Source organism: Hydra viridissima, unplaced genomic scaffold, assembly GCF_058129835.1.
Source record: "Hydra viridissima isolate aposymbiotic clone 2 unplaced genomic scaffold, HvirCarnegie_v1 scaffold_6, whole genome shotgun sequence".
Taxonomy (NCBI): domain Eukaryota; kingdom Metazoa; phylum Cnidaria; class Hydrozoa; order Anthoathecata; family Hydridae; genus Hydra; species Hydra viridissima.
This window is the reverse complement of record NW_028324305.1, coordinates 10,890,798-10,914,668: the sequence shown is the minus strand read 5'-3', so window position 1 is coordinate 10,914,668 and position 23,871 is coordinate 10,890,798. Positions and strand designations below refer to the sequence as shown.

The following is a 23,871-nucleotide window of genomic DNA, read 5'->3' as shown; positions in this document are numbered from 1 at the left end:
TGTTACCTTTAAAACCAAGAACCTAAAAATAAAAATAGAATTTTTAAGATTTTGCACATTGTGACCAAAATAGTTTATTACTATTGATGCTTCAGAAACAGATTTTGTATGGACGTGTTCCATTCATCAGAATTTAAAACAGTTTTAACATCTCCTAGTAGAGACATACAAATAACTGTTTTCTTATACTTTTGGCAACTTTAATGATAATTATTATAAAATGAAAGAATGAATATTGGAAATGTGAAAGATACCCAGAAACTATGGATGAATTGGTTGAAAAACCTGAAAATAACTTAGTTGGAAAATTGAAGACAATGATGAGGTAGAATTTGATTAGTGGACAATAGATAGATCAAATTTAACATATAACAAGCAGCCAGTGTTTGAGTACATAGAACTAATATGCAAAAAACTGACAAAACTTGCACTAAACTTATACTTGGCAATCACCCCAGCAGCAAACCTGAAATTTTTTTAAAGTGATTTTTCAGAAAACTATAAATTAGTAGTTCAGGACAACGTATAAAGCTTTTATTAGATAAGTTTAGAATGTATTCTGAGATTATTTATTTCAAAAAAATTATTACAAGTACCTTATAAACATAATACTAAACATAAGTTTAACATCTCAGCTTAATTAAACCCTCATTTTTAAGCCAAAATTGATCAAACTTCAAGAACCCATAGATCTTGAACAGGTAATAGTTAAAGGAAAATATTTACAACTTTTTCTAAACTGTCTCTAAATATTTGAGGAAAATTTTAGCAATGTTGGTGCAGATAGTAGGGGTGCAGATTTTTGTTTTGTTGTGTTTTCTGACAAGAAATGACTTTATAAACTTAAAGCTAGTCTTAAAGCTAGTCTAAGACAGAAAAAAACAAAACATTCACTACTATTTACAGACTCTCCATACTTAAAATAGATTTAAAAAAGTTATTTGACCACAAATAACTTTTTTAAATCTATTCTTGTCTTTTAATGAAATTTTTTGTGAACTTTTTTTCACCATTAAAGGTTTCATGGACTTCTTCATTAAAAAGTAAATTATTTTACATATTCACATAAATTTAATAAAGCTCAAAGTTTTAAGAGCAATCATTTCAACTCTATATCCTAATCTCTATATCCACATTTTTCTTAACACAAGATATTAAGAATAGAAGCCTTTCTAAGATACATGTTTTAAAAATTACTAAGACTAAGATAAATATTTTAAAAATTTGCTTGTTTATTAGAGCTTTATATCCATAGTATTTAAATTCTCAATCTAGCTAACATAAAGTAAAAAACTAGTTCATACAATATCAGCTATTGAGTAACATTTGAGACAACAATAATAAGAGCAAATGTTTCAATTAAATATTACTAAATTGCTGACTAATGTTTCACCAGGATCTGCAGTGGTGTCTAGTTATAATTTCATACCTCACATTTATAAGTTAGATCAGTTTTTTTCCCAATAACAGCAACCTCAAGTTGATTATGAATCCAACTAGATAAAAAAAATGACGAATTAAGCATATACATTTCATGGAAATAACAAGAAATGTTTATGTTCTGATTGAGCTTATCTAACCAGAAATGTTACTGCCATTTAACAAAAATGAATCTATATCATATATCATCACTTTCACTTTGTATCAAACAACTTATTTGAAAGTTGATTGACAAAAACTACAAATTCACTTTGTAAAACAAAATAATAAAACCTACGCTTTTCGTATACGAGCATTGACCATTGGTGCTTCATACCGAGGACAACTTCCAACAATTAATAAAACATCTGCTTCTTCAATTTTTGCAATTGTTGAGTTAAAAAGATAATTAGATCTTAAGTCAAACCTAAAAGAAGAAATTAAGTAAGATAAGTAAATTAATTAGTAGTAATTTAAAGATGTAAAAAGAAACTTGGAAGAAACTTACAAATTAATACATTTGTGATTCAAATGCTATTTAAGTTTGAGAACATATTAAAGAGTTCTGGTTTTGTTTCTTGAAAATGAAATATTTGGTATTCCTTAAAATTAATATTTTTAATTGAAACATAACATGGGCAAACTTTGTGTCTCAAATGTTAGAGCTGTTTATAGGTATATTTGACCTGCTGATTGAAAAGTTGGTGCACTATAAAACCTAGTTAAGAATTAGTATGAGTTTTTTCATCAATTGGACTACTCTGTACCAAAATAAGATATGACTTTAGATGAGCTCTGTTTTCTTAGTGGCTATTTCCAACAGCCAACAAAAGATAAATTCAGTTTTATTTAGTAATAACACATTAATGAAATATATTTACTAGACTTAATTTCTTAGCCAAAAATGGCTAAGAAACTGTCATGTGTATTTAAGAACTAAAGCTGTATAACTCAGTTTTGAAGGTGCAGGGTGCGGCACCAAAACTGAGATTCTTAGACATGAACACATTTATTTCAATTTTGAAAAAAAAATGATATAAGAGTTTAGAAAATTTTGGAAATAATATTTTTTGATGCCTAAGCAATTTTAAACTTCAATATAGTCGCCATCACTCACGATAATCTTCTGAAGCTATGTCTACAAGGCTGCACAAGTGTTCTTGACAATTCTTCAGACAGGGTCCACTCTATTTTAACACAAGCCTTTCTCTCACAAAGCCCCAGATCACATAGTCCAAAGATGTCAGGTTGAGTGAGCTTGGGGGCCACATAGAAGTTAACCAGAATATCTTGAATTTCTCTTTGCACCAGGCCTGCTTTTTCTTGGCCTTGTGTCCAGGGCTGAGTCCTGTTGTCAACATTTTTGTAATTGGCATCAATCCATTGCTTCACAACAGTTTTCAGAACTTCCAGGTACTCATTCTTGCCAATTTTGAGACTCTGAGGACCCAGTAAGGAGGCATTTGCTTACCATTAGAGCCCGTAACCCCAAGTATCATTGCTGATGTTAGATACTTTGTGGTATGAAAGTGATGCACCTTTCCAACTGTCAACTGTCTAAAGTTTTTCATCTGAGTAAATTCAAACTGTGGATTTTTTATCTTCTTTCCACAAGCTAGTCTTGACTGTTTGAAGGCTTCTGAAAGGAGCTGTGTGCCCCAAGCTGTTTTAAAGATCTTCTTACTGTTCTCTCATGAATCTTGAGCTTCTTTGCTGTCTTCCTGATGCTTTTTAGTAGATTGTTCTTGATATGGTACATGGTTTTGTTCTTGAAGTTGCTGATGCATTTTAAATTGTGTTCACCACTTCCTGGCTTCTTGGTGAAGCTCTCTGACTTTTGGATGTGGAAAACAAGCTCTAGATACACCTACAGTCTCACAAATTTTTGGGATTGGCACTTGGGCACTGAGCATATCAGGACTTTTTATCTTTTTTTCTAATTACATTAGCTTGGCTGAAAACTTTTTTGTTATTTTTTTGATTTAAAATTGTTTGAAAAAGTTATCACCAAAAAAAAATTATATTCATTTTGATGAAAAATAACAACAAATGGGAGTCTCAGTGCTGCACCCTGAAGAGCTGTTATTGTAACCTTTTAACATAAAATTCTGATAATTGCATTCCACCTTTTCAAAGATTATTTTATCTTTTTTATTTAGCATAATTTCTTATTTATTTAGTATTTACTGATTGAACCAAAGTATGTTTATTAATCTATGTTTGATGACTTAAAAACAAAGTTAACTATTTCAAGCAAGCATTTCAATCTGTTTCAACTTGTTTGTATGCTTTTTTTTTTAAACATTTGGAATTATACATTTATAGCATTCATCATAGTAGAGCCAATATAAATTCTTTTATTGCTGACCTTAATTACTTTAACATATTTGTTTTACAAATTAACAAAATGGTAAAGATTTTTAAAATTACCCAGACAGCAATTTATTGACTATTTAAGAAAACAACATCTTAGGCCGGGTGAATAAAAATGAGCAATTGCTTTTACTCAGTAATTGGTCAGCTTTACGTGAATAAAAACTTTAAGAGTTTTTCTCATATTTTTATTCACGTAAACTTAAGCAATTTACTCAGTAACTGATCAACTTTACGTGAATAAAAACTAAATCAAAGTTGTTGAAGTTTTTATTCATGTAAAGCTGACCAATTACTGAGTAAAAGCAATTGCTCATTTTTATTCACCCGGCCTCTTGTCTCAAATCCTGTTTCAATAAAACCAACAACCAAGTCAACAGCATCAAGTCAATTAAATCTAATTCAACAGCATAGATTGAATTTAACAGCTATTGTGGTTAATTGATAACAGAATTCATAACATGAATATTATGGTCAATTAACCATGATAATTATTAAACTCAATCTTCATACCACAACTACTACTACTACTATTGGCAGGTATAACATGCATAAAAACAGATTTTAAAAAAAATTGTTTAAGGAATTGAATACACTGACTTTTTATAAAAAGAAATCTACATTTAACACCTTTATTTAATTTGCTGTTTATTAGCATCTGAAACTCACCTTTTTCTTCTCTCTGTTGATTCTTTTTTCTTGCCTATTTTCTATGCAAAAGAATGTTTTTTCTGTAATATTTATTTCTTTCCTTATTCAAAAAAAAGTAACCAGAAAAAACAATCTCACTCAAAATTTTTTGAAAACAGATAGTAATTAAAACCACCATGAAAAAAAACTATGAAACCTGAATATAGTATTGCTATTATTGATTATTAGATGTTCAAGTAAGCAAGAAATTTGATCTCAATTTCACAACCAACTGTTCTATAGTATTAATTACAACTACAAAAAATAGCTTTATTTAATGCTAACTTCTGAAGAAATTAATTTTAATCATCTGTATGTAACTCATCCAACAGGTTGCAGTAAAATGGTTGTTTAAAAAAAATATCACAAACAATACTTAGTTAAATTTAAGTTATTAGGTTTTAAGCATTAAATTCATATTCTCTGAAGTACCAGAGGAATAAGATTTTCACAGAGTATCAAGCATACAAATAAAGAACAGAATGGTTTATTATGATTTGGGAATACTTCTTAGGACATGGTGCTAAAATTAAATGATGAGGGTTATAAAAACTTAATTAACTAAAATGGGTTTATCATGCAACAAAATCCTCAAAATAGTTCAAAACATGTAGAAGATTTTTGTAGATCAAAGGAAGATGATGTTAAAAATACAATATAACCACCTCAGACACCAGCTATTAATTCTATCAATATATTACAGAATGAGGTGGATTACAAAGCTGAAGAAAGCTGCCTGGCATCCAAAGGAAATATTTTTAAAAATTCCCGGAAGAATCTTTTGTAAGAAACTACTAATAAATTGTTGGATGCCCACAATGAAATGCAGCAGATTTAAATATGTTTGCTTGATTTTATACAGTTTACTTAACTTTTTTTACTGTAAAAAGTTAAGTTTTAGTTTTATCTTAGAATTTATGTAAAATGTAAACAAAGATTATTTTATGCAATGTCTAGCAAAGAAATGTTAAAATATCAAAAAATCTTGCAATTTCACATAAAAAACCCACTAGCTTCATATTTTTTTTTTTTTTTACAATTGCAAAAAAAAAAAAAATCTTGAGATGAACTATAGGATACATTAGTAGATACTACAGAAGTTAAAAACTTTCAAAAGAAAATAAAGAAGTGGAAAAAAGCTTCATATTTTACAACTGTAAAAAATCAAAAATCTTGAGATGAATTGTAGGATAGATTATTAGATACTACAGAAGTCAAAAACTATCAAAAGAAAATCAACAACTGGAAATAAGAAAATTCAAAACAAACCCAAAGCAAGAAACATAAAAGTTTCAATTTTCATGAATCAATTCCAGGCCTTTAGAGACTTAGCCAAAAAATTCAAATATAGTTACATTAAAAATTTTTGGTAATGTCTAAAAATTGTTTTAAACAAGTGTTTTTTTTAAAAGCCATAATGAAAATACTAAAACACAGTCTAAACAGTGAGAAGAATGGTATTTAGAAAAGTTGTACAAATTGCTACCTAGAAAACAAATGCATCTCTTTATGGACAAAACCTACATCAAAAAAGATTTTGCCAAGTTCCTAAACAGCAATTTTACTATAAATCCAAAGGTAAAGATGTTGAAAAAAAGTTTAAATATATTCAAATTGAGAAATTTGATCCTAATTACTTCATCTTGCAAGCAACTTGCAGTTGTGACCTCTATTATCTTTTATTCATCACTCAGCAGACTTTGATAACAAATGCATATATCAAGGATTGTCTGAAAAAGAGATTGCTGTCTTTTATTAAGAGTCACAACATTTTTTCACTTGCCTGGTCTGATTTATTATTGATTCATAACTCTAAGAAAGTCTTACTGGTCAATTGTGAAGACACTTGAAAAAGAGTGGAAAACAAGTGGTTTCACTTGAAAATACAAAGAAAAAATGGGTTTTTGCATTAAAAAAAAATATCAAACACTTTTGTAAGATAATGTGGCTAACATTAAGACAAAAATTAGAATTTTGAACCCAAAATCTTATAATTATAATTATAATAAATATATCATTCCTTATTATGAACACTCAATAAAGACTTTTATGTAAAAACTAATAAAAAGAGGATTTTGGCATAAAATGTAGACTGTTGACCCAAAAAAAGTAAAATAAAAACAAACTGCTTTAGGGAACTAACTTTTTTTTTTTAACTTTTAGTTCTTTTTTTTTGAAAATATTATCTATTAAAAATTACAACAATTTAAAATAAAAAATTCTAATTTTATTTTTACACTTTTTTCCTTTTATTTTGGTTTAATTCTAAATTTATGGCCTACTTTTTAAATTGTGAATAATTGTTAAACTCATTAGAAAAATTAGCAAAAAAAAAAAATTAGTTACACACTGCAATACATTTTTACATTAACAAGTGAGTTTTGACAATTATAAAAGTTTAATGTAAATAACTCAATTGAGAAGGTTTAATATACTTAACCTACCCAACCCCACTATTTGGCACTATAGTTTCAGTGAAAAGATTCTCGCAATTGAATTTGTTAAACAAATCTTTTGTAGCAACTAAGGTTTCAGCATCAACCAGATCTCCAGCAATGACTGCCATTTCTGCTCCACTAGATAATGAAAGTGCACCAGCTACCTCAATTAAAGCATCCTCCCATCCACAAGGTTTCAGATTTCCATTTTCATCACTTACATAGGGTGTATTCAAACGCTGCCGTTTCAGACCGTCATACGAAAAGCTAGACAAGAGTAATAATTTAAGTGTTAAAGCTCAATTAACAACTTTTACTCCAAAAGAGAAAAACTAGTCTATACAATATGGACACAATGAATCCATATCCAAGTACCCAGACCTGCAAAAATATGGTATAAAATTGAAAGAAAAAAAAAAAAAAAAAAAAATCTACTTAATAATTGTTAGTAATAAATACAAAACTGAGGTGGTCCTTATTTTTCTAAATTTGATTAATCAATAGATTACCCTGTTACTATGCCTATTTGGTTGAAAAATAAACTTACAAAAAATATAACTTCAATTTAAAATTTTTAGAAGTTCCTACCAAAGTTACAGCTTAACATTGTATATTGTGCTGCAGTTGTATGTATAACAGTTATGTTGGTAAAACCTGCAATTAAAGTGCTTAGCATATATTGCTGATTTACTACGTATTGTTAGATTATCCATAATAGCTTTGTGCAATATGGCACCAGAAGCCATTTTAAATGTTCAGATGCCTGTCAAAAACTAACAAAATAAAGCACTTTTAAAGACTTTTGAATATTGCTGTTAAAGTTAATTTACATTAACATGAAAATATGAGTACTGAAGAAGGCAACTGACTGATTAACTCCTAATACATTGGTGTTTCAACATTTCTTGCTCATATTTGACTTACTAAAAAGACGATTTGTAAAAATCTATCAAAAACATGGCATAAAACTGAAATTCTTTTATCTTCATTCTAACTAATCAATCAACTGTTAGTTGGTAGACATCACATTAATTTTAGATTAAGATAACCTTTATTAAAACCTGCTGACAGATACTTATTAGTAAAGTCAGTAGAATAATTTTGTAACAACAATCATTCTTTATTTTGTGGGAGATAGCTAGTGCTAAGACTTGGAAATCAACCACCAGGTGAGATACCAAGTTGCGACTGATAGGTCAAATGAGATGTTCTCATCAAAACTTAACTACCATTAAAAAAGCAAGTTATGCTATTCCTTTTCTATTACATAAAAGCCAAAAAGAAAATAGTTCTTAATGTATCACATTCAACAGCTAATGATGATTTGAACCTGGGCTAAAACACATATCCTGACAAGGTTGAAAAAGAAGAAGATTGGAAGGCTGGCTTAGAGGGTCTTTGAAATTACTTTGAAATTATTCTAGTCAATGCTTTAACAATGATCCACAGATCACCAGTCCAAAATACAAGGAGTTTCTGTTAGTGGAATATGAGGTTGGTTGAGACAAAGACTTGGTCATTGAGAGCAACCACAAATTTTTCACCATCACACAATTACCATCAACAAAGATGTGAAATTTTCTAGAAAAAGATGTGGGCAAAGAATACTAATCTGTCAAGGCCATATTCAGCAGCATGAGTGTATGACAGAACACAATGGGGAGTAGCCTTGTTGGATAAGTATTGCAAATTTTATACAAACAATGAAAGACAAAAATATTTCCTTCTATTGGCTGCGAAGGAGTACTGCCAGCAATATCCTGACAGAGCTAAGGACACCCTTTAAGTCAACTAACTAATAAGCTTATTGATTTTACTGTTGCCTAGACATTGATAGGAATAACAGAACAGGATGATTTGTTAACATTCATAACAGTTTAAATGTTTATAAATTTTCATGATTGATGATTTTTTTGGTATATTAATTTCTTCATTGAAGCCAACCACTTAAGAGAGTAGCCCACTGAATAGCAAACAGATTTTTTTCATCTAACTGTTAAGGACCACTGTTTATCTGATCAAGCAGATCTTGGTATCCGAATCCAGATTTAAGTACCAAGATCTACAAAAAAATTTAACAGATCTACAGCCAGGTACATAGAATCTTGGAAAAAATAAGCAAACACTGATACTTAGATAAAGATATAAAAAATATGAAAAAAAGAAAAAGTCCTAGTAATAGTTATAATCGAGTTTAGAAGAGTCATCTTCAGGATATTTTATAACTATTTTATTGTTTATTTGTATTTTTAAAAATTTTTTAATTTATAGTTAACTTAACAAAAAAAAAATAATAAAAAATACCGTGTTTTATCTGAAATCCACTCTTCATTAACATCCTAATAACAAGAAAAAATTGAATAACAGATTCAGATGAATTGCTGGTAAACTATTACTAAATGCTAAACACTTTTCTAAATATATATAAAAACTTAAGTAAAAAAATTTATATGTAAATTTAAACTAAAAAAGTCATGTGATTGTCTATGATTTAAGTTAATGTGAAAACTTACAAGCTAGATGGTAAAATAGAAGCAACTTACTATGACTCATTAATTCTAACAACTTTCTTTGGTAAAACAAAACTAATTAAACTTTAGCAAACTGATATTACTAGAATTTTAAATTTTACATTAAATGTATTGACTTACTAACTTTATATACCTAAAACTGCTGTTTAAAATGATTGCAGCAATAAACTTAAAAACTGTTTAGATGAATTAACTCATGAAAAAAGCTTTTTTAAAAGTAAAAAAAAAAACAAAACAAAAAAAAACTATTATTTAAAACTATGAAATTAATCACAGTAATCAAAACTGTTCAATGAAAATTGAGAAGCACTTTAGTTAACTGATGAAAATTATTTAAACCATGTTGTTTTGACAAATGATAAAAGTTATTTTTCAGCCATAACAAATGCACTTCACAAATTTCTTTTAACAGCTTTGATCATTTTGATTAATTTCATTGCCATAAACAATAGTTTTTATCTTTTTATTTTACTTTTATGTTGCTCATGATATTGACATAAACCTCTTAGCTAAGCTTGAGGCCTTGCTTACAGATGGATGAGTGTATTTTTTTTTACAATCAGATCCTACCAGCCCAGATATCATAATTTGTTTTGTGTGACCAACACTTGATTTGTTCTGGGACGTGTTTGGAAGACTATTTGGAGATGAGATAATTCTAGTAGAAATGTTTCATACCTGAAAATACCAACATAATTTGTTTAACTTTTTTTAAACGATTTAATCCTCTTACATCTAGTCTGGAGGCCTTAAATGTTTCAGCTAATCTGATGCCTGGTTCATGACTTGGCTCCCTGGTCATGTTTGAACACCCTTTTGATGGTTTTTAAAAAGCCTCTTGGATCTTACCCATATCTTATCCACAAGACTCTTGTTTTCAATTCTAGATTTGATCTTAGAAATTAGTCTAGTTGTTGTAACAGTGTTTTCTTGTATAGACTTTAATTTGATTTAATTTTGAAAGACATTACTTTTGAGACTGTAAACACTTCCAAAATCTCTGAAATAAGCTTATGGTCTTCATAATTCATTTTTACATTATTTAATCATGTCATAAAATCATATAAATAATTTTAAATGTATGCAGAACAATTACATATAAATGCAAAAATTCTGCACTTATGTGTGAAGTACCTGGTTACCTTTTTTTTAAAAGACCAAAAAAATAATATTACACAAAACATAAGTAACCTCATTAACTCTTGGTAAAATTCTCATAACTTCTCCTCCACGTGTGCCAACAACAATATTACTTCCCACTGCATCCATGACATCAATTGATTCTGTTTTTCTTTATAAAAGAAAAGTTTTCAGAAGCAAATAGAAGCAAATGGAATATTATTTTCCAGAAAAAAAATATTTTCAATAATTTATTAATAAAACTTTAATAAAAGGTTAGGATAATGAAACAATTTAAAATTTTAAAATTTTGCAATCAAAAAAACTTGAAAAAAAATACTTTTGCAGCTTTTCAATTACAAAACTTGAAAAAAAATTTTTTTTTTGTTATTATGCTGTAATGTCATGATTGTTAGATTTGTTAAAAAGATGGAAAACTAAGAACCGTTACTATATGAAATATTTACTACAACTAAAATGAATATACACTAAATAATTTAAAACAGTCAGAAAATGGATAAATTAAGTTTGTTTTTTTTTTTCAAAAACTAAAAAAAAACAAATAGGGTGAAAACTACTGGTTTCTAAAAATATTTTGTAACATTCTTGATTAATTATATCAAGTGAATAGCTATATAATAATAATAAACAGATTAAAAATAAAAATGGTACTATATGTAGTGTGAGGTTACTAGTAACAGGTTGATCATTGTGTTAAATTGTACATCCATTACCATAAAGAGTGTTAAGTTAACATATGTTAATAAACATTATTACAATACTTATATGTGTATAATATTATGATATGTGTGATTATGGGTATCCATTATCACACATATCATAATATTATCTAGGTATCCATAAGATTATTATTATGGATATCCATAATATTACTATTATGGTCATTTTTATTTTTAATCTGTATATTATTAAATAGCGAACCACTTGCTATAAATATTCAAGACTGCCACAGAATATTTTTACAAAACATAACTCACTGTTATCATGGGAACAAATATTAGCAACCTAGCTGACTGGAGAATGCCACCTATATGGGGTGATAAGGTACACATCCCAGGGTCACCTGGTACAAATTTTGAAATCTTTTAGGTATGTCTCCAGGGAAAAAAGTGACTTTGAAGTTACAAAAGTGGAAAAAATTTACCTTCTTTTTTGACATAGCAAAACTGTGTTAAAATCCATACCATTAATCATAGGCCAATAAAATTTGGTGGCAATGTAGTCTATGCCAATCCCGAGATTTAGGTAAGATTTTATCCCAATCCCTACAGTATAACAAAAGTTATGGTAGTTTTAGTGTTGATTTTTTCACTTTCAGTGTATTTGTGCAGAATAAATGAAAGGAAAGGATGCTGTTTTGCCAAAGTTGTTTGATTTCAAAACTATCTGAGTCAGAGCTGAAACACGTGGTTACATATTGGCATAGACTACATTGCCACCAAATTTTATTGACCTATGATTAATGGTATGGATTTTAACACAGTTTTGCTATGTCAAAAAAGAAGGTAAATTTTTTCCACTTTTGTAACTTCAAAGTCACTTTTTTCCCTAGAGACATACCTAAAAGATTTCAAAATTTGCACCAGGTGACCCTGGAATGTGTACATTATCACCCCATATAGGTGGCATTCTCGGGTCAGCTAGGTTGCCAATATTTCCTCCCATGATAACAGTGAACTTTTTGGTAGGCTTTTAGGAGTTAGACTGACTTACAAAAAGACACTTAGAAGGAAATAATTTATATCCTACAGAAAAACATTTGTATTCTGAAATAAAAATAACTGCTAATACCGAATTTCCCATGGACGAGAAGTGAATGCGTATGGCTTTGAAGTTAAAGCTCCAACAGGGCAAATGTCTATAAAAAAGAAATCTTATATCACTAGTAAGTTTTAAAAAAGTAACAAAAAAAAAAAGACAATTAATATAATAAACATTTTAAAAATTAAACTGCAAAACAACAAAAAATAAAGCAAATAATTTTTTTTTTTTAATTTTTTGCTTCTTATACAAAAAAGAATATATTAAACTAATGCTAATGGTTTCCCAGTCTGATTATGACTTAAATTAAAAATTAAGTTTTGTTTGTTCTGATAATCACAACATAAAAATTCATTTTTTATGATGAACTTTTATGTTGTGATTATCAAAACTACATGAGCTAATATGACCTAAATGGTTTTTTCCTGCAATAAAAGGAAAAAAATTTTATTTTGGTATTTCAATAATAATTAAAATATGTTAAAACTGCTTAAATATGTTTAGATAGTAAAAATGTGTAACATTTAAAAATGGCTTTTGAAGGTTTAATTCCATAATTGATACTAGAATCAGTGTTAATATTTATAAATTTAAACTAAAATTATATGTACACTATTCAGCCAAGTAAAGAATTTTTTTTTACTTTTTATGATTCACTTTTTAAACTTGCTGCTTTCTAGGTAATTTAATTCTGGTGAAATATAACCAAAAAATTAAAGAAAAAGAATTTATTTGATATAACCAAGACAAATGAATTGATTGTATAAAAAAGGTAAAGAAGTTTATAACTCATAAGTTAAATTCCAAAAAAAAAATTGGTTTTACCATAAAGCTGCTACTAAGTCCCAAATTCATCCAATAAATTAAACTAAATTAGTCATTGCTGATGATGAAAGTATAAAACATTGTTCTCATATGAAATTTGTGTTTAAATACAGTAATCTAGACATTGTGCTGACACCACACTTACAAATTTTACACATCACATTTTATGTCTGCTTTAATGTTGAATAAAGAATAACGTGTAATATGAATAAAGAGTGATATGCTCTTTATGCAAAGTTTTAAGAACAGTGGTCTGAGTTTTGTGATAAAATCAATAAACATTAAAAAATTTATCCAAGCTTTATTGGGGTAACCTAGAGAATGAATCTTTTATATATATACTGTTACAGTTAAATCCTTGAAGTATTAAGCTGGATTAAGAACTTTTTTAGAATAGCAGAATGTGAAGACTGTATGTCTACTTTTGTAGTGGAGAATTTTAAACTTCATCATCCTGGAGCTTGTAATGAGGCTGAATTGTTTGCATGTTAAATATATTTTTTCTATTAAAATGACAAGCAAATAACTGATACCTTAGGTGAACAAAAAGTGATTGGTACAACCAGCTTTATGGTTCCAATTTGTTATACAACTTGTTTCTTAAATTTATTATTTGGCTAAAGCTCCAGAAAATGATATTTCAGCAAATGAAAAAAAAAGTTTTACTTAGTACCTCACTGAGAATCTAGTTGCAATGAGCTTTGCTGGTGATGATAATGAAAGATAACTTCTGAAAACCAAACCCTTATAGATCTTTTTGGAACTCAAAGTTTGTTGAAATCTCTTATGATCAAGTTAAACTATGGATTGATGACTGATACTGCTAATGTGTAACTGCTACCTATATAGGATTTAAAAAACCTTAAATCTTTATACTATAAATTTGTTAATATACTTTTTGTTTTCAATTATTTTATTTTGAAACATTTTAAATTTACACTTTTTACAGACCTTTTTTTAAAAAACCAATAATTTCATATAATACTTTAATGTTATGAAGATATGATATTTTTCATAAAATTAATATTTACATAAACCTAACAAACTATTATATACCATTAAGTGAATTACATTCTGCATCAGGGTGGTTATTGAAACTAGAAAAAGTTCTACATAAGTTTTTTTTTAAACTTACATTAATTCTTGGGCACTTGAGTGTTTTGCCTAAGCGTTTATTTATATTCAATAACACTTCAACTTTTTCTCCACCTCACTATGACTGATTTATATACTTTAACATCTAATAAGCTCTTAAAAAATACTATGGCCAGGTAAAATCCCATTGTCGTATGCAATTAACTGTAAATTAAGCTGAAAGACATGAACATTTTTAACCAGTACTTTATACTCAACCAAACTAACTGGTTAATGCAATATAGACCAAGAGCACCTTCATTGACCCACTCTTTAATTGAGTGTCAAACATTGCAATTATTTGTGCGGATAACTAACTGCTATACGCTATTCAAAATAAAAAATTATACTCATTTGTTTGTCATTTAAAATATTCAGTTTTTTAGAACTTTTTTCTAAATCTATAATTGGCATTAGTTGTAAAAAGAAAGATCTTTTTTTTTTTTATAAAAAAAATTACACATGAATTCTAATTAAAACACTAACTTTGTTAATGCTTTTTCTTGCAATACAGTTTAATATAAACCACTCATTTATAAAAATATCATAAACAGGTTACATGAAAAGTTTTAAAAGCAACACCTATATAATGCAGTAGAAGAAACAAAACTTCTGAATCATTTTAATTTTCAACTTTTATAAGAACATACTAAATTTTTAGTTTCAGCAATCTTTTTTGAAACAGAAAAATCAAATATTCTTAGTGATCAAATTCTTTGATTTGGAAGGTTAAATGGCAACTAATATTCCTAAAATTATCGAAAGAATCTTCTCCTTCATGTTTAACTGATCATAGATGGACTACAAAATTTAATTGAGATTGTTTAAGAACTGATTTTGATCCACACAGTGGACATCAAAAAACTGCAACAACATCACAGATAATTGAGCAAATAAATGCTTGTGACCCAAGTGTAAAATCAGCTGAATGAGTTCACCATATTTTTTGTAGTAGACAGTACATCTTCAACTGTATCAAATAATTAAATAATTCCCTTTTGAGTGTAGCACAAAATATTAGTAATAAATTTGTGCAGTGCAAAAATAGCTTTTAGTTTTGCATAAGGAATATACTAATTTTCAATACATATATAAAGGCAGATTCTATTTTCCAGCTTTTTTTCACATTTTTCAACGGTGAGCTTGTCGACATTAATTTACAGAGTAACCTGATCTTCATTTAAGACAAATCTTCCAGCTTGATTTCCCTTGTCAATCCACAGTCCTGGTCACTCAATTGAAGACTCCACCAGACTGCTAGGGTTTCAATGACTATTGCTGCGAGTTTGAGAAACTTGTGAAAAATTTGCAAGTACACAATAACTGTAATAAACCAAATTTGTGAAAAACTTGCAAGTACACAATAAATGTAGTAAAAGAGCCATTAGGCTAACACAAGTTTATCAAACATGGATTATAATTAAAATTTGCTACAAATATTTAAGTCTTGATGTAGTAGTAAGCCATGTTAACTTAAATGGCTGGTTAAACTGGTCATAGTAATTAAAACTAATTAATATTTAGTTTTTAATCTTTATGGATCTAATAAAAAAAAATCAAAAAGTCTACAAAAAGGAGAAGAGAAAAGACAAATTTCTGTACACACCTACAAGAATAATAACTTTTGGTATTATTTTTTGATAATATTTTAGATAAAAATAAACATCTTATGATAAATAACTTATGATACTTGATGTAAAAAAAAAACTCCAGTCAAAACCTGAAAGAAATAACTTAAATGTATTATATAAAAACTATAAAGGTTTAACTTATCATATTCAAACATGAAAAAAGTTTGAAAGGGTTTTAAAATAGCTTAATTAACATTTTTATTCATTGCTAACATGTTACCTCATAACCTCTCTTTGCATTTTTATAACTTTATATCTTTTTGCAACATTTCTGACACTTGCTAAAAGGAATTCTTTAGGGAAACTATTTTCAATAAAATGAAAAGAAAATCACAAGGATATAAAAAGCATGAAAATAGTAAAAAAAAAAAAAAAAAAATAGCCCAAAGGTTTAAAAAAAAAGTCTTTTTTTAGCCTTTAGGCTATCTTTAAAAGTGACACAATTTTTTCGAAGAAAGTCTCTAATATATGTGTCTGGTACAGCTTATGCCAAGCTGATCCTCATAAAATATTTTCATGACCTTAATCTTAAACATTCAAATACACATAATAACAAGTATCAATGACTTTTTTTTACTTAAACAAAACAATTAAGCATTTTTTGATAATTTACTAGACATATCTAGGGTCACCAGAATAAAGCATATAAATCAAATGAATCTAGAAATCTAAAAAATACATAAAAGAAAAGTATTCCTTTTTTCTCAACCTCAATTACTAACATGTCTTTAAATTAGTTTGTCTCTCCTATAAAATTAGTGTTTTTAATTACATTTTAATCTGCTGACCTTAGATATCATTGGAAAAATTTTTACCAATAATATTGCCAGAAAGTTCAGACTTAAACATCTTCTCAACATAAGTACCAATTTGCATATCACCTCCTCGACCAGTTGTTCCAAGAGTCTCCACACCAGCAATTTCATTTCCAAAACTGAAAAGGATTTTTCAGTTTAATTAAAATGAATAGAGCTTTTTTGACATGTTTAAAATTTAAAAATCTTTCATTTATTTTAATGATTCCTAATCAAAGTCTAGTAAAGTTTACTTAGCTAATGTGAACATACCAATTTTAGTAAGCCTGATTTAATGTGGGAATTTTCTTTTTGCAAATATTTACAACAATAAACTATATTATCAATATTATAAGGACATCTATTTATGATTAAAAACAAATAAACAAGTATTTTAGTAGAGAAACTATTAGTATCTCTTGTACACTATTTATAACTAGTTTAGCTATTGCCAAATTACCAGAAAAAATTACTCAGAATTAAAACTAATAAAACAAACCAAATTTAAAAATATAGCTGTGGAGGGTAAGTAATACACACATATCAGGATGGTTGAACACATGAACTTTACATAATTTTACAAAAACATAGTATAGAATTACATATTAGATTATAAACATATTAGATAATAAATTGCAATTCGTTGCTAAAAATTAATCTAACAAAAACAAATGAATTTTGTATTTTTAACCTTTTTTGAAATCTTATTTTTAAATATTAAGTTTTTCAAAAAGTATTTTGAAAAATTTGTCTACTTGGTCCAACTTCAACTTAATGAAAAGTAAGTTCTATGCTTCTAAAACTTGGTCCAACTTCAACTTAATGAAAAATAAGTTCTATGCTTATTCTAGAATATTCCTTAGTTTTATTTGAATTTATCAACTGCAATTGTTTCTATATTTTGCACAAAGACTAGAGAATACTACTTTTCAAATTATTCAAAAATGAAATTAAAAGATTACACACACCAATACTTCTTCAGTTTGACAAAAGACAGTAAATAAAGTGAGACAGTTTGAAGGATAAATAAAGTATCTCCTGATACCTCTTTAAGCTGATTTGGAAAATTTAGTGCAGAAGATTGAAGTCTGCAAGTAGAGCCTGGCTAAGGTGATTTTGTACTGATAATGACGTAAGGAGTATCACACTCAATGCAGACCCTCATCAAACCACCTCTGAGCTAGCAAGCAAACTGCAGTTGCCAACAACTTGCATCTGATGAGAAAAGTGAGAAAGCTAGATAAATAGATCCCAGAAAAATTGTTGAAGAGAAACAAAGCCAATGAGAAACAATTTGCAATTGCTGTTTTTGCAACACATACAATATCTTTTTTTCAGCCACCTTTTCTGAAGCCAGATAAACTATCCTAGAAGATGCCCGAAACTGACCCTTGCCCACACAAGCTTCTCTTGTGTATTTGGTGGATCAGATTTTGAGTGGTTTATCATGAGTTGATCAGAATATAAGCAAACAATAATAGCTGAGATTTATTATGCTCAACTTCAACAGGCTTATGAATCACTGCTAAGATTTTGCCCAGCACTCCTAAAGAGAATGGAGCAGCAAATGATCTCTTTTCTTATATATATTGAAACTATGCAATTTTATTAAAATTTGAATATATTTGAGATTGCTCACACATTATTATTGCAAAGTGTTTCTTAAAAATATCATTTTTATTTAGTTATTTTACTTTACTTGTTTATTTATTTTAAAATGTAAAAATTTAGTATGGCTGAAACAAGATCAAAAACATTTGCATATCTTATTGGAGAACCACAGGACAATTAAAGTCTGTCTAAACAAGTCAGTTGTTGCCAACAGGATTAGATGTTTTGAAAGTTTATTTTTAATACCATAAAAAGGAAATATTTTGTCAATACCTAAAACAGAACACAGAAGTATTATTCAAAATATGGAATCATTATTAGACAAGTGCTGAAACATCTACTGTTACAAGATCCATAGGAAATCAGAACAACAAATCAAACAAAACAATTGTAAGTTCAACAAATATTTTTTGTGGCATTTTCAACATGATGATATTGATATCATAAACATAAAAAGATAAAACCTTTCTTGCTTATCAATGTTCTAAAAGGATATATGCAATGGGATGTCCACATGGTCAAGAAAGAAGAAAAAAATCAATCCCATCAACGTGTGCCAAGATTAGAGCTTCTAATCTAATTCCTCCAAATATTCTTTAAGCATTGAGCAAATTTTAGTGGTTGCAAGGCAGTCTATATTTTAACAGCTGCTGCACAAAGTTACACTAATGATCAAGTTTCAAGGTTACCACTGTCTTTTAGCAGTTTCCAACAAAGCAGGATCAAGCACAGATTTCAACATACTACTAATATAAAAGCTGGCTTTTATCATTGACGTTTTATCATTTAGTTATTAGTTGCTCATCTAAAAAAAACTACTTCCAGCCATATCTAACAGACCAAAAAAAAGATAGATAACCCATTCTGTTTTCTGGAAAACAAATTGAAAAACTTCTTGCAATCTCAAAAATACCATAGGGTATTGGAGAAACAATAGCACAAGCTGCAGCCACAAAAACTCTCAATTAGAAACTTCAAGATCATGTAGTTAAAATTTCTTATTATGACTCTATCCAACACTGGATATTTACATGGAGAATGTGCTTTTTTGGAGAAAAACAAGGAAAAAAATTGCTCTAACTTGCTTGTTGACTTCACATGCATAAAGTCTTGTGTAAGGATGTATTTAATGCAATATTTGGCCCAACATCTGGCCCAAATGTTACACTGATGACCTAGAAAAGTGAAGCCATACCGTTTGGAAACTATATATTAAACAGAAATGAGGTCAAACATCATAAAGATATATTGAAACTCACCATAATACTTCTTAGATTCTGTCCTTTGCTGTCAGATTTCAAGTTCCAGGGGCTTTCCATCATATCCACTGGATGGCAAAATATACATTCTTAAAATATTTTTTTTCCAAAGTCAATTCAAAGTAACTAAATAAGAAGCTGCTGGCTGCCTTAAATTTGGATTCTTTATGACATTTGTGTATGTGAAACCTGGATCACATGTCTAAATACATGTGATGCTTCCATTCAATTATTTTATCCAAATTAACTTATCCAAACACTAACACATTCAAAAACACCTAAAATTGTTTTAACAACAGCACTCAAAGCAATTGCAAACGTTTATACCTCAGAGAGGTAATGGTGCCCCTATGTTTTTTTCTGATCACACCTTGGCTGAAAAAAATAAACTTATAGCAACTAAATATTTTAAATTCTCTGCACAATCTATAAAAGCATCTGAAGGTCAGTAAGATCAATAAAATATGATAAAGTGACTATACGACAAAGGTCAGTAAGATCAATAAAATATAACAAAGTGACTAAAGTGACAATAAATGCCACTATACAATAAAACACTCTAACAGTTTATTGAACCAGCTTCAAATTTTTTCTTTGAGAACTAGAAACTAAACACCTTATTTTTGACTACTACCCCAGTCTGTAACTTTTCAAAGCTTTTGGCATGCCAACTGTTTGATGAACATCAATCACGTGCCTGTAGAGTCTTGTTTGAACAGACAAAAAGCTATTGAAAAGGATTTTCTAGATAGCAGTAATAAAAAAATGTTGATAACTCATATCAAGGAAAACCTGTAAAGCAATTGATGAATCTTATAAGTATCACAGAAGTTAATATAGAAATTGCAATAAAAAAAAGTTATAAGTCACAAAAAACTTTTTACAAAGATGGTAAAACAGATAAATAAAAAAAAAACTTCTATTTCTTGGATAAAGTAGGTTAAAATTAGGTGTCCAAAATTTTAATTCGGTAAATTCAATATGTGCAAATGCTGATTAACTTAAGCTGATGACATGGAATATTTAATAGCGAAAGAAAATCACTATAGGGGAGAGCGGGGTTGGTTGTCACACTTTTACACAAAAGTAATTTAACTATTTCCAGTAACTATTAGAATATTTCTATGACATTGAGTGAAATATTTTTTGCTGTAAAATCATTTATCAAAGATCTCTTCCGTGTGACAACCAACTCCACCCACGGGGTGGGTTGTCACTTACTATGGGGTTGCTTGTCACATTTCTTGGTATGTTTTGATTATATTTAAAACTGGTACCAATAAATTTTGTTTATATAATACCAAGAATAAATCTGAATAATCTGGGAAAAAAAAAGGCTATATACTGAAAAAAATAAAATACTATATACCCAAAAATGTTTTTTTTTTAAATATAACTATAAACAGATATATATACATATATACAGTATTGGCCATTAATAACAATCCATCATATTATTGTAGTATGGATATAAGTTTGAAATTACATATTTTAAAAACTAAAAGAGATTTTTTCTTCAATTTTTTTTTATTTAAATAAATCAAATAATTACCATGTAAATTTATTATAAAGTAATAATAAATAAAAGAATTAAAAACTGAAATATTGAAATGAAAACAAGTGTTCATATGTATCAAAAAAAAAAAAAATTGTGGCCAAAATAAACAAACCACATCATTAAAATTAACTAACCATAAAAACAAAAATAAATTAAAAAACACAAAAAATAAAAAAATAAAAAATTAATATTTTGTTGACAATCCTTTAGCTTTTAAGCATTCATTGAGCCGTTTCAGCATGGAATTCACTAAATTCTGAGTAATATCTTTTGGAACATTTTTTAGTAATTTTGTTACTTCTTCTTTCAGCTGGTCCAGATCTTTTATTTCAATTTTACCAAGATTGTGGTCTAACCAAGACCACAAATTCTCTATGCAATTTAGATCTGGACTATTAGCAGGCCAAGACATGACTTTAATGCTGTTTTCCTCAAACCATTGCTTGCAAATCTTAGCAGTATGACATGGAGCATTATCTTGTTGGAAGATAATTCCCGTGTCTTTTCAGAAAATGTCAACAGAAGGCATCAAATAATTACCTAATATGTCTAAATATCTTTGAGAATCAAGCCTTCCATCAAATAGTTTGAAGCAACCGACACCTTCATAGTTCATGCAGGCCCAGATGCCTATACTGCTACTACCTTGTTTTGTTCTATACATAGAACAATCTGGGTGCATTTTTTCATGTGGCATTCTTCTCAGCATTACTCGGTTTTTTCTTGAATCAACCTCAATGTTCATTTCATTGCTGAAAAGAACGTTGTGCCACATGCTCTTAGACCAAATTTTATGAGCTAAGCACCAGTTTTTCCTTGCTTTCTGATGTTTTTTTGATAGACGTGGTTTTTTGCAAGCAGCTCGCCACATGTAATTATGATTTTGTAGTACTCTTCTAATTGTTCCAGCACTAGCAACAACACCAGAAGCTTCCTGCCATTTTCGACTGAGATCAGTAGATGATAACTTTCTATTTTTTTTCACTATGCGAATAAGTGAACGTTCATTTCTTTCGTTTGAAATGCTGGGTCTTCCAGGACGCGGAAGATTTTCAATTGTATTGTATTCATGATATTGGCTGATAATTCTGCTAACAGTTGCATGTGTTGTGTTTAAATGTTTAGCAATTTTTCTCATTGAGATGTTTTGTTCATTCATAGCTATGATTTTACATTTTTTCATATTATCAATAGTTTTTCCAGTCATTTTGATTTTTTTATTGCTGAAATGTTGTAGTTAATTAGATACTAATTTTTATATTTCATTTTACACAAACTTTTCGAATATTTATAACAATTTTAAAAAAATTCTCTGACAGTAATTATTAAGTTCGCAAATAAGTTCAAAGTTTTACTCAAAGACAAACGCAATTTTGAAAGAATTTTGAAATAATAGAGTGGATTGTTAATTTTGGCCATTATAATTTTTTTAGATTGAGGTAAGTGTTAAAAAAAACCAGATAATTAGCGCATTGATTAATACTTTTATAAATATCTATATTTATTTTAAAGAAAATATGATATTCATCAATTTACACTTTTTTTATTTGAAATGAGTCAAACAATCATTGATTTATTATCAATCAATGATATCAAAAAAATCATGGTGGATTGTTATTAATGGCCAATACTGTATATACATATACATACATATATATATACATATATATACATATATACATATATATATATACATACATACATACATACATACATACATACATACATACATACATACATACATACATACATACATACATACATACACATATATATATATATATATATATATATATATATATATATATATATATATATATATATATATATATATATATATATATATATATATATATTTATATATATATATGTATATATATATTTAATATAACTCTACAAATAGATGCATAGATACTCTTCATCTTTCGATGAATTTAAGACTGTAGAAGTTTTTTTTTTGGCAAAATTTGACTTTACCAATTCTTTTTTACTTCCATTCATAAATGATTTACCATTCTTATTAATATTTTTTTAACTAGTTTTCTTCTTTTTATAATTAGCAAGTCTTTCTTTGACAGGTGAGTTAGTAAGAATCATAGATGAATGCTTTTTCCTACCTTTTTTTGAAGCTAACTTTTGACCTGCTTTAGGCAGAGGCCTAATACTATCAGGTAATATGATTGAATTTTTTAAAACTAATGGAGTAATTGGGTCCTGATTAGAGGTTTTATTTGATACAATTGCATCTTGTATTGCTATGTCTACCTGATTATCTGGTATCTGAATAGATTCTTTAAACCTTTTATTTGCTGGTTCTGGTTGCATTGAATAAGGTTTACAGTTTTTTAAATTTAAATCAAGCTGTGAACAAGGTGGGTCAGGGCGATCAGTTACATATTTAGGACAATAATCAATTTCAGTAAAAATATCAGGATTTAATGGGTAAATACCTGTTGCAGCAAAACCACTTAAAATATTGTCGGGAGATACAGACTTTGGAAATGCAATGTTTACTATTTTTGGAATATCATATATTGTAACGGTTTTTCTAGGATTCATTACCGACCATGAAGTCATAGCAGTATTTATATAGTTTTTGAGAGGACCATAAACTGTCCAGTCCAAGGGCTGCAACTTATGTGTGCAGTGCGGTGGAAAGGTAAGTATTACTATTCCTTTTTTTTTTTTTTGCCACATCTAAACCTTC

At 28.3% G+C, this 23,871-nt stretch overlaps 1 protein-coding gene across 3 annotated transcripts in view; it reads right to left on the bottom strand.

Moving 5' to 3' along the window:
- The window catches only part of LOC149886990 (NADH-ubiquinone oxidoreductase 75 kDa subunit, mitochondrial-like), a 64,447-nt gene that overhangs the window by 24,305 nt on the left and 16,271 nt on the right, over positions 1–23,871 (bottom strand). For all 3 annotated transcript variants that reach the window (XM_090091761.1, XM_090091762.1, XM_090091763.1), the window contains exons 5-11: positions 16,758–16,876; positions 12,383–12,449; positions 10,643–10,742; positions 9,225–9,259; positions 6,927–7,187; positions 1,718–1,846; positions 1,430–1,496 (exon numbers count right to left, since the gene is read on the bottom strand). In XM_090091761.1, the coding sequence (XP_089947887.1) occupies positions 1,430–1,496; positions 1,718–1,846; positions 6,927–7,187; positions 9,225–9,259; positions 10,643–10,742; positions 12,383–12,449; positions 16,758–16,876 (778 nt within the window). The remainder of the gene's footprint in view (positions 1–1,429; positions 1,497–1,717; positions 1,847–6,926; positions 7,188–9,224; positions 9,260–10,642; positions 10,743–12,382; positions 12,450–16,757; positions 16,877–23,871) is intronic.